The sequence below is a fragment of the Oryctolagus cuniculus genome, chromosome 6 (assembly GCF_964237555.1).
Source record: "Oryctolagus cuniculus chromosome 6, mOryCun1.1, whole genome shotgun sequence".
NCBI classification, from domain to species: Eukaryota; Metazoa; Chordata; class Mammalia; order Lagomorpha; family Leporidae; genus Oryctolagus; species Oryctolagus cuniculus.
Window position 1 is genome coordinate 30,766,783 of NC_091437.1, and position 13,931 is coordinate 30,780,713.

At 41.7% G+C, this 13,931-nt stretch overlaps 1 protein-coding gene and 1 long non-coding RNA gene across 19 annotated transcripts in view; one reads left to right on the forward strand and one right to left on the reverse strand.

Annotated features, from left to right (window-relative positions):
* Positions 1-13,931, forward strand: part of LOC138850174 (uncharacterized) — an 88,164-nt gene that overhangs the window by 49,578 nt on the left and 24,655 nt on the right. The window lies entirely within an intron of this gene.
* NR3C1 (nuclear receptor subfamily 3 group C member 1) overlaps positions 1-13,931 on the reverse strand; it is a 133,607-nt gene that overhangs the window by 22,929 nt on the left and 96,747 nt on the right. For 9 of the 17 annotated variants that reach the window (XM_070074975.1, XM_070074973.1, XM_070074972.1 and 6 more), the window contains 1 exon segment: positions 3,027-3,190. In XM_070074975.1, coding sequence (XP_069931076.1) covers positions 3,027-3,190 — 164 coding nt within the window. 17 annotated transcript variants of the gene reach the window in all.

Here is a 13,931-nt window from a genome sequence, read left to right on the forward strand (position 1 = left end):
AGTGGATCCTGTAGCCATTGTCAAGCCTTCAGATGACAAACCTCACCTGCCCCCAATAAACCTAAATGTAGCCTCAAAGAGTCCTAGGACTGCGCAGCTAAGCTGCTTCCTAATTTGAGGAGTCTTTTTTTATATACAACAGTACCTTTAGTAGGGACAAGAAGTTTTTGTTTCTCGAAGTGTTGAAAAAAGGTAAGTCAAGAAATATGGGCACCATAGCACAGGACATGTCACGCATAGTGACTATGTTGGAAGTCAGTGTAAACTGCACTATCACTGTTGTCCACAGCAGGCTAGGAGAGTAGCAAGTGAACTGCTGCAGTTCTAACAAGCCCCCATGTCAACCTCAGTTCCATTTCCTAGCTATGTGATCTCAGTAACACTTTATAAACTTTGCTGTTTCTCCACAACTAAGCTAGAACATTAGCACCTGCCTTGCTTTGCTTTTGGCAAAGGTTAGAAGCAATTATGTAGATGATTCTTAACAGTAGTTCCAAGCACTCAATCAATGGTTGCTATTAGTTTCCCTGTGATTACTTTTATCTCAGGATCTAACGAGATTACAAACTGCCAGGTGACAGGGTTTATAATATACCTCTTAGGGAGTCTGGGTACTATTGAGGTTAAGACTTTGTTTGGAGACAGCTGTGTTTGAATCCCTGCTCTGCCACTCAATTTCCTAGTCTTTGAGTACAAATGATAATATCATCCAAGAGTTCACAGAGCCATTAATGAAAAAAAAGCAACCCCAAAGTATTAAGTAAAAATGAGAAAATATGTATCCTGCATCTGTCTGTACAGACAGTAAATAAAACTTCTGGGGGTTTTCTATGAACAGTGTAATGTTTGAGTATTGTGGCACTTTCGAGGGAGAAACCTGCAAGTCCTAGCAGGTGTTAAAAAGGGCGTGTTAAGTATATAATGCAAAATAGAAGCAGCATCTTTATTAAGAAAGTGCTCCAAAATCTGGGTTTTAAAACATTTTCATTGTGTTTAGATATGAAACATGGGTATCAAAGGATTCTAGAATTTCAGAGCTGTAAAGGGCCTTTTAAGAACATTAAAATTTCAATGGAGAAAACAGCAAGTGATTTATTTAAAATATTCCACATTAACCTTTTATTAACCATGTATTTGAACCTTCACATTTTACTCAATACTTTAAAGCACACAAAATATACGGTCTGCAATGCTTTTGTATTTGGGAAGTATGTTTAGTTTGTTCTTGTTGTTTCTGTGATACTTTCAGCTAACACATGTATGCACCCAGAAAAACCAATACCTGCTCTCCTTCTCCTGTGTTACTACATTATATGTGTATAGAGTAATACAGTTGGTCCCTGAAGGCATTTAAGTTGTACTCTGTCTTTAGAATAATTTTAAAATGAAAGTTAAAAATACTAACTCTCATGTTTTAAATCTTCATGTCTGTTACCATTGCATTGCTGTAATGGAAATACTTAACAGATTAAGAAAGTGAAGTGGGAACCCTAAGTGCCCTACTACTTCTGGGTGTATGTTAAATAACAGTCACTCAGTCAGGGACTCTGCACCACACAGAGGTCTGCCTTACGGATGACTCTCTGTAGGTGGGAGCTACTACACTGGCTGAAGTGTGCATCCTTGTGATCTATTCAGGAGAGCAGGAGTAACTTTGTAGTTTGCTAGTATATTAACAGTTAATCCGAACACAACTCTCACCAAACCATCTTCACATGGCAAATGAATAACTGCATTTCTTCAAATTGAGAAGTCCATCACCCCTTCCGGCTACTGTGCCTTAAAACTGCTTCACTATTAAAATACCATACAACTGTTTTTCATAGAAGATTCAGTAGTAATAACAGAGATTTAGTTTTCCTATAGTAATCAATGGCTATAGAATGAATTTCTCCTTCCTTAGGGTGTTTTCATGAAGGGTACAGTTTATAATAATCCAGCATTCATACAGAGCAATCAGCTGACTTCCTCAGGCAGACTTTATCACTCTATCTGTAGCTTGTGATAATTAATTCTCCTTTGGCTTGAGCAGACTGTGACCTCATGGAGGGCAGGGATCAGGTCTCAATGGCATTTACGGTGCTTAGCATTGTGCCCTGGCTTAATAGGGAAACTAAATAGGGAACGAAATGAATGTCTCGCAGCTCTCACTGTCACTCATTTTTGCCAGACTGGTAACAGCTGACAACTTTGAAATGAACTAGCTTATGGGATATAAAGAGCATTATGTTGCTCCCAAACTTTATGTATTAGAGACATACAGAGTTCCCATGCACTGGTTCATTCCCTAAATATCTCAAAGACCACAGCTGAGCAAGGAATCTAGGAATTCAACTCAGGTCTCCTATCTGGGTGGCAGGGACCCAACTACTTGGGTTGTGTATTAGCAGGGAGCTGGGATTTGAACCCAGGCAATCTGATGGGGCTATCTTCACACTAGACCAAACACCCTGGATAGCACTTTCTAACACTGTCAACCTGCTCCTTTAGCAGACCCACATATTATTATTTTTTTTAAACATTTATTTATTTGAAAGTCACAGTTACACAGAAAGAAGACAGAGAGAGGTTTTCCATCCGCTGGTTCACTCCCCAATTGGCCGCGACGGGTGGAGCTGCGCCGATCCGCAGCCAGGATCCAGGAGCTTCTTCTGGGTCTCCCACACGGGTGAAGGGGCCCAAGGACTTGGGCCATCTCTACTGCTTTCCCAGGCCATAGCAGAGAGCTGGATGGGGAAGTGGAGCAGCCGGGTCTCGAACCCATGCCCATATGGGATGCCAGTGCTTCAGGCCAGAGCGTTAACCCACTGCACCACAGCGCCAGCCCCACCCCTTCGTATTAATTCATGCTTTTCTATTTCATTCTAATTCTGCTTGTTGTTCAACGCATTTCTTGACCACTGAAAAACCTGGGAATTACCCTCCCCTTTCCGCCAAATGGGCTTTGCATATAATGGGAATTTTAAAATCTGTAAGAAACAGGAACAAAATAGAAGAAAAATGAAACTCTTCAAAACACACACTACCTTCCACTGCCCTTTTGAAGAATACTTTGCAGCTTCCACAAGTCAAGACCCCGTAGTGACATCCTGAGGCTTCATCAGAGCACACCAAGCAGAGTTTGGGAGGTGGTCCTGCTGCTGTCGTGGAGTTAGATGGAGGAGAGCTCACATCTGGTCTCATTCCTGGACTAAAGGAGAAACAAAACAGTTTTAGGATTTCATCATGAGTGTCAAGGGAGCATCAAAATACCATTCCCTAAGCTGCTTTCTCCATAGTCATATGGAACTTTATTTTGGCTATTAGCAAGCACGAATATACCCCTCAGCTAAATATATTCAGATCTGTTCTTTTTTGCAGAATAAAACTTATCTTTTGAAGTATCTTCAAAACAGAATGGTAAGGCTGCGGTTCACTTAAAGTTGAATTTTTTATTTATGTATTATTTTTGGGGCAGCATGAGAGCAGGAGACACAGAGCAAAAGAAATCTTCCATCCACTGGCTAACACCAGGCCAAAGCAAGGAGCCAGAAACTCTATCCAGGCCTCCCAGATGGGTGCAGGGGCCCAAGTACTTGGGCCATATTTTGCTGCTTTCCCAGGTACAACAGAAGCTAGCTGTATTGGAAGTGGAGCAAATGAGACTTGGTGCCACCAACAGCTTAACATGCTGTGCCTGAGTGCTGGCCCTAAATTATTAGTGCATAGGATTGATTTACTTATAATCACCTTTATTAGGATGTCATTTTCTAAGTGTATGTTTTATGCATTCTGTTATGTATATACTCAGGTAACCCCTAGTACAGTCAAAACATGGGCCATTTCCATCTTCTCAAAAAGATGCCTCCAGTGCTTTCAGTTGCTTAGGATGTGATTTTTTTGCCCTTGCTTTTAACATCCTACACAGGCATTTTTCTGAATTCAATCAAATCTCATTACAGCTATAGTGATATTTTCTATTAGGGTTTGGGCCTATGTCTCCCATTCCCAAAGTCACAGCAACTCAATCTCCAGTTTCTCATGACTTACATAAGATGGTCGTCTTCTTCTTCTTCTTCTTTTTTTTTTTTTTTAAATTTATTTTATTTACTTGAAAGAGAGTTAGAGAGAGAGGTAGAGACAGAGAGAAAGGTCTTCCATCCGCTGGTTCACTCCCCAGATGGCCGCAATGGCTGGAGCTGCACCATTCTGAAGCCAGGAGCCAGGAGCTTCTTCCAGGTCTCCCATGCAGGTGCAGGGGCCCAAGGACTTGGGCCATCTTATACTGCTTAGCCAGGCAACATCAGAGAGCTGGATCGGAAGAGGAGCAGCCGGGACTAGAACTGGTGCCCATATGGGATGCCGGTGCTTCAGGCTGGGGCTTTAACCCACTGCGCCACAGCACCGGCCCCTAGAACTACTACTTTCATAACCTTGTTTTCCAGTAATACTAGGACAAGCAACAGTCTTACAACACCGAGGCCCATTCTACCTTGAAGAAGAATCTGAAAATATTCAAGTCCTAAAATGAAAAGTGTGAACTTAATTGCTAGATCTCATTTTGCTTTTCTCTTTAATTTGAAAGGCAGAGACACAGCTAGTTCACTCGCCAAATGCCCACAATGTGGAGGGAGGGCAGTCTGCACCCAGGATCCTGGACCTCTCGTCACTGTCTCAAGTATGTGAGCCATCATCTGCTGCGTCCCAGGTTTGCATTAGCAGGAAGCTAGATGAGAAGTGGAATAACTGGGACTCACAGCAGATGGTCTGATGTGGGCATCTCAACCGGTGATTTAAGTTACTGTGCAAATGCTAACTGCTTGCTACCTATAGGTCTGCTGTTTAAAGGGCTGAAAATTTTCTAACTCAGAACTATTTAAAGAACTATACAAGAAATACATACCTTTTATCTCAATTTACCAATTCTTACCATTTTGCCATCCTTGCTTAAAACAAGTGTTTTCTAAATAGCTGTCTTTTATTCATTTAAAACTTTCAAAAAGTTGCTTTTATTGATTTGAAAGCCAAATAGACACAGAATTTCCATGTACTATTTCACTCCCCCACCAAATGCCTCCAATAACTAGAGCTCGGCCCAGCAGCCCAAAGCCAGGAGCTAAGAACTCAATCTGAGTATTCCACATGGGTGGCAGGGACCCATCAGGGTCTACATTAGTGGGAGGCTACAGGCAGGAAGCACAGCGTATCTCTCGTTGTTAAGAGGATTCATGTAATGTACTTAGCCCAGATCTGGCCAGGTGCATATTAAATTCATGTTATGATGATATATTGGAAAGCATCGGAATGAGCAATAAGGTCCCCATTACTAAGTTGCTCATCACTGCAAGTAAATCTCTCAACCTCCTTATTTATTATTTATATTATTTGAAAAGGAGGAACCAGGAATTCACTGTGGATCTCCTACATAGGTGACAGGCACCCAAGTATGAGAACCATCATCTGCTCCCTCCCAGGGTCTGTACTAGCAGGGACCTGCAATTGGAAGTGCAGCCAGAATCTGAATCCAGGCACTTCAGCGTATGATGTGGGCATCCTACTACTGCACCAAACGCCAACTCCTACAGATGGATTTTTATAAAACAATGATTTTCACATGAAATGATACACGAACTTCCACTGGTGTATCTTAGGTTTTCATCTCACTTTGGGGAACAAAAAAACTATATTAAGTAGCCAAAAACAATTTCTGTCCTTCAGCTTGTAATGAGGGGACTGCTTTGAAACTCCACATATGAAAACAGAGTGTTTAGCACCTTTACAAGGAAGTTCATAAAGATGCCATTATTTCTTGCTGAATTTTTCTTAATTTGCTGGTTCTCTGAAAGAGATGGCATTTTGAGAACAAAGTGGAGTCTGGCGAGTGTGGCATAGCTGGCAAAGCTGCAGTCTGCATCACAGGCATCCCATATGGGCTCCGATTCAAGTTCTGGCTGCTCCAGTTCCATTCCGGCTCTCTGCTAATGTGTCTGGGAAGGCGGTGGGAGATGGTGGAAATGCTTGGTCCCCGCACCCACATGGGAGACCCAGATGAAACTCCTGGCTTTGGCCTTGCCACCAGCTCTGGCTGTTACGGCCATTTGGAGAATGAACCACTGATCGAACACCTCTCTGACTTTCTCTGTGTAACTTTTTTTTTTTTTAAAAAAAGATTTATTTATTTATTTGAAAGAGTTACACAGAGAGAGAAGAGGCAGAGAGGCACAGAGAGAGAGAGAGAGAGAGACCATTGATCCGAAGCCAGGAGCTTCTGGTCCCCCACGTGGGTGCAGGGACCCAAGGACTTGGGCCATCTTCTACTGCTTTCCCAGGCCATAGCAGAGAGCTCGATCAGAAGTGGAGCAGCCGGGTCTCTAACTGGTGCTTCAGGCCAGGGCGTTAACCTAGAGCGCCACAGCGCTGGCCCCTCTTTGTAACTCTTCCAAATACAAAAAAATCAATCTATGAGACCCTTTCTTCATTGGTTTCTTTTGTCTCTCTCATCCTTTATTATTACTTGCTTTTTGCTTCAAGGATACTTCAAAAAGTGTGTGCAAAAACAAAATTATAAGTAAGCTTATTTTGGGACCACTGCTGTAGCATAGCAGGTAAAGCTGTCGCTTGCAGTGCCGGCATCCCATATGGGTTCAAGTCCTGCTCCACTTCTGATCCAGCTCCCTGCTATGGCCCAGGAAAGCAGTAGATGACGGCCCAGGTCCTTGGGCCCAGCACCCACGTGGGAGACCCAGAGGAAGCTCCTGGCTCCTGGCTTCTAGTTGATGCATCTCTGACTGTTTCAACCATTTGGGAACTGAACCAGTGGATGGAAGACCTCTCTCTCTCTTTTTCACTCTCTCTCTTTCATCTCTGCTTTTCTGTAACTCTGCCTTTCAAATAAATAAATAAATCTTTTTTAAAAAAGCTTATTTTGATGAAAACAAGCAAACCCTGAACTTTCTGTAGGCTCCTAGATCTTGTGAAAAATGTGCATTCTGAAAATTATGTATTTTTAGAACCAAATTAAAAATATTTCAGCCAATAACACTAAATCTCAGTTATATATAAGCTTAAACATTCACAGAACAGTCTGGTGAGAAATTACACTTATCAAGTAGTACCTTTTTTGTGACTTTTTTTTCTGGCTAGGAATAAAGGTTAAAAGGTAATGACTGTACGATGACAATTTGTTTTATAAATGTTACATTAAGTAATTAAACCACAAAACTTAAAACTTCCCCCTAACTTCTATGCTTAAATGTTAAGTTTCCTGCCCCTCGCCAGACTCCGGCTTCCTGCAAGTCAACAAGAGAGTGTTCCTGCTACTCCATTTCTGGGAATAGCCCTCCGGGTTTCATGTTGTTCTCTGAACACTGTCAAGAAGCATTTCTGGGTGCTTCTGTATCACAAGGTATTGGTTCTCTGCTGGATCTGGGCAAGTAGAATGGCTACTACATACTGGAAGCTTAAAATAAGAGAGAATCTCCTGAAATGACTCTGCAGACAGTCTGGCAAAAGGCACCCGTTTACAGGGCCTAATGGGGAAGGTCCTGGAGTGGATGAACAGAGCAGCAATGGGTCGGGAAAGGAAAACCTCCTTGCTGCTATTCTCAAGATGCTCCTGTTCCTGCTAGGTCCATCTTTGCCATCTGACATCTGCTTTTAGGGTTCCACCAGTTGTATATTTCATTTATAGAATATGAACACCTTGCTTAAAGCTGTGAAGGAGTAATTCTGTAATGTTTCCTGAACCAATTTTATATAGTGTGTATTTAACCTGTATGTATATATAAAAGGTAGCTCAAAAACTCTGTGGAACATGGACTCAAAAGATGTTGACTTTGGTCCAAAAATTTTGAAATTCATGTTTTTTTGTAATATGCATTTTCCAAGACTTTCTTAAAGAAGCCATGTACAGACAGGTATATGCACATATACCTGTATATGTGTGAATGTCCTAGTACTTTAGAATTTTAGAATGCTTTCTTGAGTAGGGGGATCTAATTTATCTTTTCTTTAACCCTATGGAAAGGATGTCATCACCCAAACCTGTGGTGGATCCACGATCCTATTTGTAGGTCCCTGTTCTACCATGGGATTCTGGGGAGCTGTCTTACTTTTACACATCAGTAAACCGGGAAAGACACTTATTTGTGAAAATGACACAGAGAAGTCTAGTGCATACTTCCTGCACATAACAGGTATTTGATACCTATTTTTTTTTTTCTCCTGGGACGCTAAAGATTTTATAAACAAACACTGCAGAAGGTAAATGTCATTACGTGAAAACATGTTCTAGCCACTCAACTGTTAGCTATGGATGAGAATAGGCAAATTTAAAGCTAAATGAACAAAAGGTTAGATGGGACAGTAGCAGAGAATCGGGAACCTAAATCAGGCTTTTGGCATCCCTTTAGGCAGTCATTCTAGGCTCCATCAGAGAAGAACTGAGTAATGGAAAGCTGCCAGAAGTAGCACAGGCATCAGTGGGAAGAAAATCAGGCTTTGCCACACAAATATGAAGACTGTGACAACCCATTACTGACAGTAGGAAAAAGCAGATAAATGCAACAATGGTATCTAGTTTCAAATGTGACCTTAACGTTACTCAAAGGACTAGGGTACAACTGAATGTTACTCAGCGGCAAGGGTACAACAGAACTCAAGGGAAACCCATACAGAATTGCCTTCTTTTCATGAGGATACAGGAGCAGATGAAATCAAAATACACCATAGTGAGAGTGTATGTGACCCCTGTGAATGGGAAAGCAAAAATGTCATAGTCTTAAAGCCATCATCATCTGTACCAGCTGTTCAATGTGTATTTACAACTGTGCCAAACATCCTGAAGATGGTCATAGGTTCCATTACACTGGCTATTCAGGGTGCACGAATAGCCACAGGAACAAAATACCTTGTTTCACCTGAACACTCCAGTGGGCTTGCTTCCTAGTCATACTGGCAACCATGTTACACACCAAGTCATTGATGAGGCTACTGAGTTAACATCAGGAAGAAAAGCAGGCAGAAGGCTAAGTTTTTCTAGTCAAGAAAAGCAACTGATTAAAGGAGAATTATGGACCAAAGTCATGGGTGCATGAAGAAAATCACACACCTTGAGAAGCATCACAAATGGGCAAGTTTACGAGACCCATTTATTCAGCAGATACCTCCTGGCACCTGAATTCCAGGCACTGTGAAGGTACATTAAGTTGTATCATGCGTTCAGTGCAACTTTAATCTAGTAAGAGAAATTTCAAATCCTAGGTCCACTGCTTTGATGGCTATGTGACAGTGCGTTGCTGGCATAACCACTTTGACTATGTTCCCTATTCATACCATAGAAGTAGTTTTTATGTGAGTTTTATAATATTAGAGTTTTATGAAGCACTGCTATGTACTTGGTAATTATCAAGCGGAGTCTATGCTGTACCCCTAGGGCTTTGAAGACTCATGTATTTGAAAGGCAGTTACACAGACAAGGAAGAAGTGAGTGAGAGAAGAGAGATGGAAGATCTTCCATCAATTGGTTGACTCTCCAAATGGCCGCAATGAACCGTCAGGCCAGGAGCTTCTTGGGGTCTCAAGTGGGGGTGCAGGGACCCAAGGAATTGGGTCACTGTCCACTGCTTTCCCAGGCACAAAGGGCAGCAGCCAGGACTTAAGTGGAACCCACATGGGATGCCGGCAATGCAGGCCATGGTTTAGACATGCTACACTGCACTGCCAACCTCGAGTTTTAATTCCTTCACCTCCTCCTTCTCTTAAGGAAGATCCCAGGAAGTAAGTTCTATGGTCCTCCCTGGAGCCAGGGAAGGTTAATGGTTTCAAGAAGCTTAAGTTCAGGTAACTAATTATAATCTTCTTTTGGTAATACATCTGAATTCCACAGTTTAGTTTTTTTAAACGGTGTAACAATGTGGAATCTAATACCATATCACTGAGCTTTTAGTATGTTATCACAATCCACTCATCTGTCTTGCACTTTAATGAACCGTTCACTGATCCAAGTTTTTATAATCATACATATTTATTTGGAAAATATACAGTATAAAAAGGTGATGTTTATGATGTCGACAGGGGCCGATACAAATCTTCCAAAATTCTGGGGTTTTTGGTTTGCTTGTAATCCATGTTTTATCAACTGGCAACAAAAATAATCGGTTGTTTTCATTAGAGTGACAGGTTCACTTTCTTCATCTCTGGGAAACTTGTGTCCAGTACTCAGGAATGCAAGCTATATTCTGACTCATGATATTACATGACGCAAAATAACTTGTTCAACTCACAAATTTACAGTTTTACTACATAGGCTTTTCTTTGAGACAACTATCAGATGGTTTATGCAGCATCTTTCCATTTTGACACAGGTATTAACACACATGTATCCAAGAGTCAAGACTGAACACAATCAGTTGCTCTTCCTCAAGGTGTCTTAACTCTGAGTGCTTGGCAGTGAACACAATGATCACTGTCTTTGCTTCTGTACCATCAAGTGCAGATAATTTATATATTCAACTTGGACTCTAGACAACAGCTAACATTTACTTCGTTTTCATATTCTGGAAATTTTCTGTTATCCCCATTACCATCCTGAAAGCAGTTGTCACTAATTCTAGTTACCAGATGCAGAAACTAAGACTCAAATATACTGAAGAACTATTCCCATACTATATACTACATCTATCAAGAGGCAAGCTCTTTGTTTGAATGCAAGATTCTGTTATTTCTGGCATGCTGACATGAAACTTTTGGCTATCAGATGATTAAGTTAAGATGTCCAGGACCCACATCTTAGTCTGTTAGCTTTAACTCTAGCTCCCTACCAATGTAGACCCTGGGTGGCAGTGGAGTTGATTCAACTAATTGGCTTGCTGCTGACCACATGGAAGACCTATTTTGAGTTCCTATCTTCAGCTCTAGCCAAGCCCAGGCCTTGTAGGCATTTGGGGACTGAGCTACCAATATGAAAACCTGCTCTTACACTCCGTCCCCCCACTTCTCCCCCTTTCTCTGTAAAGAAGTAAATGACAACTTAAAAATAATAAAACAGTATAACTACAGGATTTTAGAATTCTTCTATTTCACTGAAATTAAGCTTAAATGATATCCTAAGTAATAGTTACTATAGGTAACAAATTAGTATTTTTACTAATACCCATTTATTTTGCAGAGAAATTCAAGGAGTGACTGCATTTTTTTAATATTTATTTTTATTTATTTGAAAGACAAAGTTACACAATTGGTACACCTAGAGAGAGAGAAAGGTCTTCCATCCACTGGTTCACTCCCGAAATGACCACAATGGCCAGAGCTGAGCTGATTGGAAGCCAGGAGCCAGGAGCTTCTTCTGGGTCTCCCATGTGGGTACAGGGGCCCAAGGACTTGGGCCATCTTGTACTAATTTCCCAGGCCATAACAGAGAGCTGGGTCGGAAGTGCAGCAGCCAGGACTAGAACCGGCGCCCATATGGGATGCCAGCACTGCAGGCCGCAGCTTTAACCCACTGTACCACATCACTGGCCCCTGCCATTTTTTTTTTTAATATGTGAATTATTCTAAGAAAAAAAAATCAATTTCCTGCATTCTGCTAAGCTCCCCTTTTAAGTCACATATCTAAATACCAGTTGAAATACTGAGACATAATGTACTGGAGCACTGTATGATGACTAATTTTTCATATTTTAGCCACATACCATTTTCTCAGTAATTTGTAATGGTGATAAGCAATACAAGCTTTATTCTTTCATGTCTGCAAATTTAGCAATAGGAAGTTTAGGATTTGTTTCAGTCCAAATTATTAATAATTACTGTAGTGTGTCTTCTAAATAATTACTTGTGTGTCTTCTAAAACAGTTTTTGCTTCAGTTTAGGGGATATTCTGCACAATGCAAAAAATTTCAAAGGCTACAGGCAACACTTTTTTGGGAAAGGGTTAATGCTAGCTACTGTTGTAACGGGAAGTATGCAGTTCTGGATATCTCAAATTGATAAGAATTCTTAATCAAAGGTTTGTGTCCCAGTTCCTCCACTTCTGATCCAGCTCCCTGCTAATGGCCTGGGAGAAGCAGCAGCACATGGCCCAAGTGCTTTGAGACCCTGCTTCCCATGTGGAAGACCCCGACGAAGCTCTTAGCTTCAGCCTGGCCCGTCCCTGGCCATTGTGACCATGTGGGGGAGTGAACCAGCAGATGGAAGATCTTTCTGTGTTTCTCCCTCTTTCTCTATGACTCTTTCCTAATAAGTAAAAGAAGTAAAATAGTCTCTCAAATAGCTTATATTTTAAAAGCTCTTTCAAGGTTTGTATTTCCATAAAGTTATCATTAAGTACACTGTATCTCTTCCTGAAGACGTGACTGACGTCTGTCAGTCATGAGACAGTGATTTGCACCTGTGTGCTCATGGAAGCACTTACACTTCTGCAAGCAGGAAGCAGAACCTAAGGCCCCCCACTGTGGATTAGACACTGCCGCTGCCAAGGTCCATGCCAACTGGAATTTCTGAGAATAAGTTTTAAGTATTGCCAAAGGAATTTTTAGACTTGTTACTTCCAACAAAATCACTTTTAAGAACCATATCTCAGAAGAGTTGTCCAAGTTACATGGACAATTGCAGGGTTTCTTTGGTGGGGATGGGTAGGGACCGAGGAGGGACAGGCACAAAAAAGGAACCAATGAAATTAAAAAAAAAGTTATTTATTTACTTCAGAGAGTTACAGAGACAAAGAGAAAGATAGATCTTCCCTCTGTTGGTTTCTTCACTCAAATGCCCACAGCAAGGTTGAGCAAAGCTGAACCCAGCAGGCAGGAGCTCCTTCCTGGTCTCTCACATGGATGACAGACACCCACATAGAACTTGAGCCATCCTCTGCTGCCTTTCCAGGCATGTTAGCAGGGGAGCTGGACCAAGCACAGCAACTGGACAGAAACCAGATCAAAATGAACACTCAAGCATCCAGACTGTCTTACAATAACCTGAGTATAGGTAACAAGCATATGTGCTGACTGTCCCCACTAAGCATACTGCCAAAGGGTCATGAGTAATCTGTGCTTTCCTTGAACCTTTGGAAGATACTGTTTTAATCTTCTGAACGCTTTTTGGCTATTAGTATTATCTAAGAATCATTTATCAATAATGTTTAGAGTTGTCACCTATATATGCTACAAATTAATGGTAAAACAGGAATCCAGAAGGAAAAGCCAAGTGGTAGATATTTCTATTCTGTTTTTTTCTTTTTGACAGGCAGAGTGGACAGTGAGAGAGAGAGAGAGAAAGGTCTCCTTTGCCGTTGGTTCATCCTCCAATGGCCGCTGCGGCCGGCACATTGTGCTGATCCGAAGCCAGGAGCCAGGTGCTTCTCCTGGTCTCCCATGGGGTGCAGGGCCCAAGCACTTGGGCCATCCTCCACTGCACTCCCGGGCCACAGCAGAGAGCTGGCCTGGAAGAGGGGCAACCAGGACAGAATCCGGCGCCCCGACCGGGACTAGAACCCGGTGTGCCGGTGCCGCAAGGTGGACGATTAGCCTAGTGAGCTGCGGCACCGGCCTCTATTCTGTTTTAAACTAGGGATGGGCCTGGTGTTGAAGCATAGCCAGTATCTGATATGAGCAATGAAATTTCTGTCACTCTCTCAAATCCATCAACGATTCTTAAAAAAAGAGGAAAATATTTTAAAATTACAGTGGAAGTTGGTGAGTAACAGCTGCACTCTTCAGTCCGAGGAGGAAATTTACCTCTGGCTCTAGTGTGCCAACAAAGGGACAAAAGGTCTTTAGTCATATCTGAGAAGCATTCCATTTGAAATTTTGTTTTTCACAATGCTAAATAGAGATAAAATAATATTAAGGAAAAGTTATTTTTATTTCTGAAATGTAGCATAAACTCTAAACCTGAAGACTGAGAAATAGTGACCTAGAGAAACACACAGTGGGAAACATGAGTGGCTCGCTCCTTCCTGA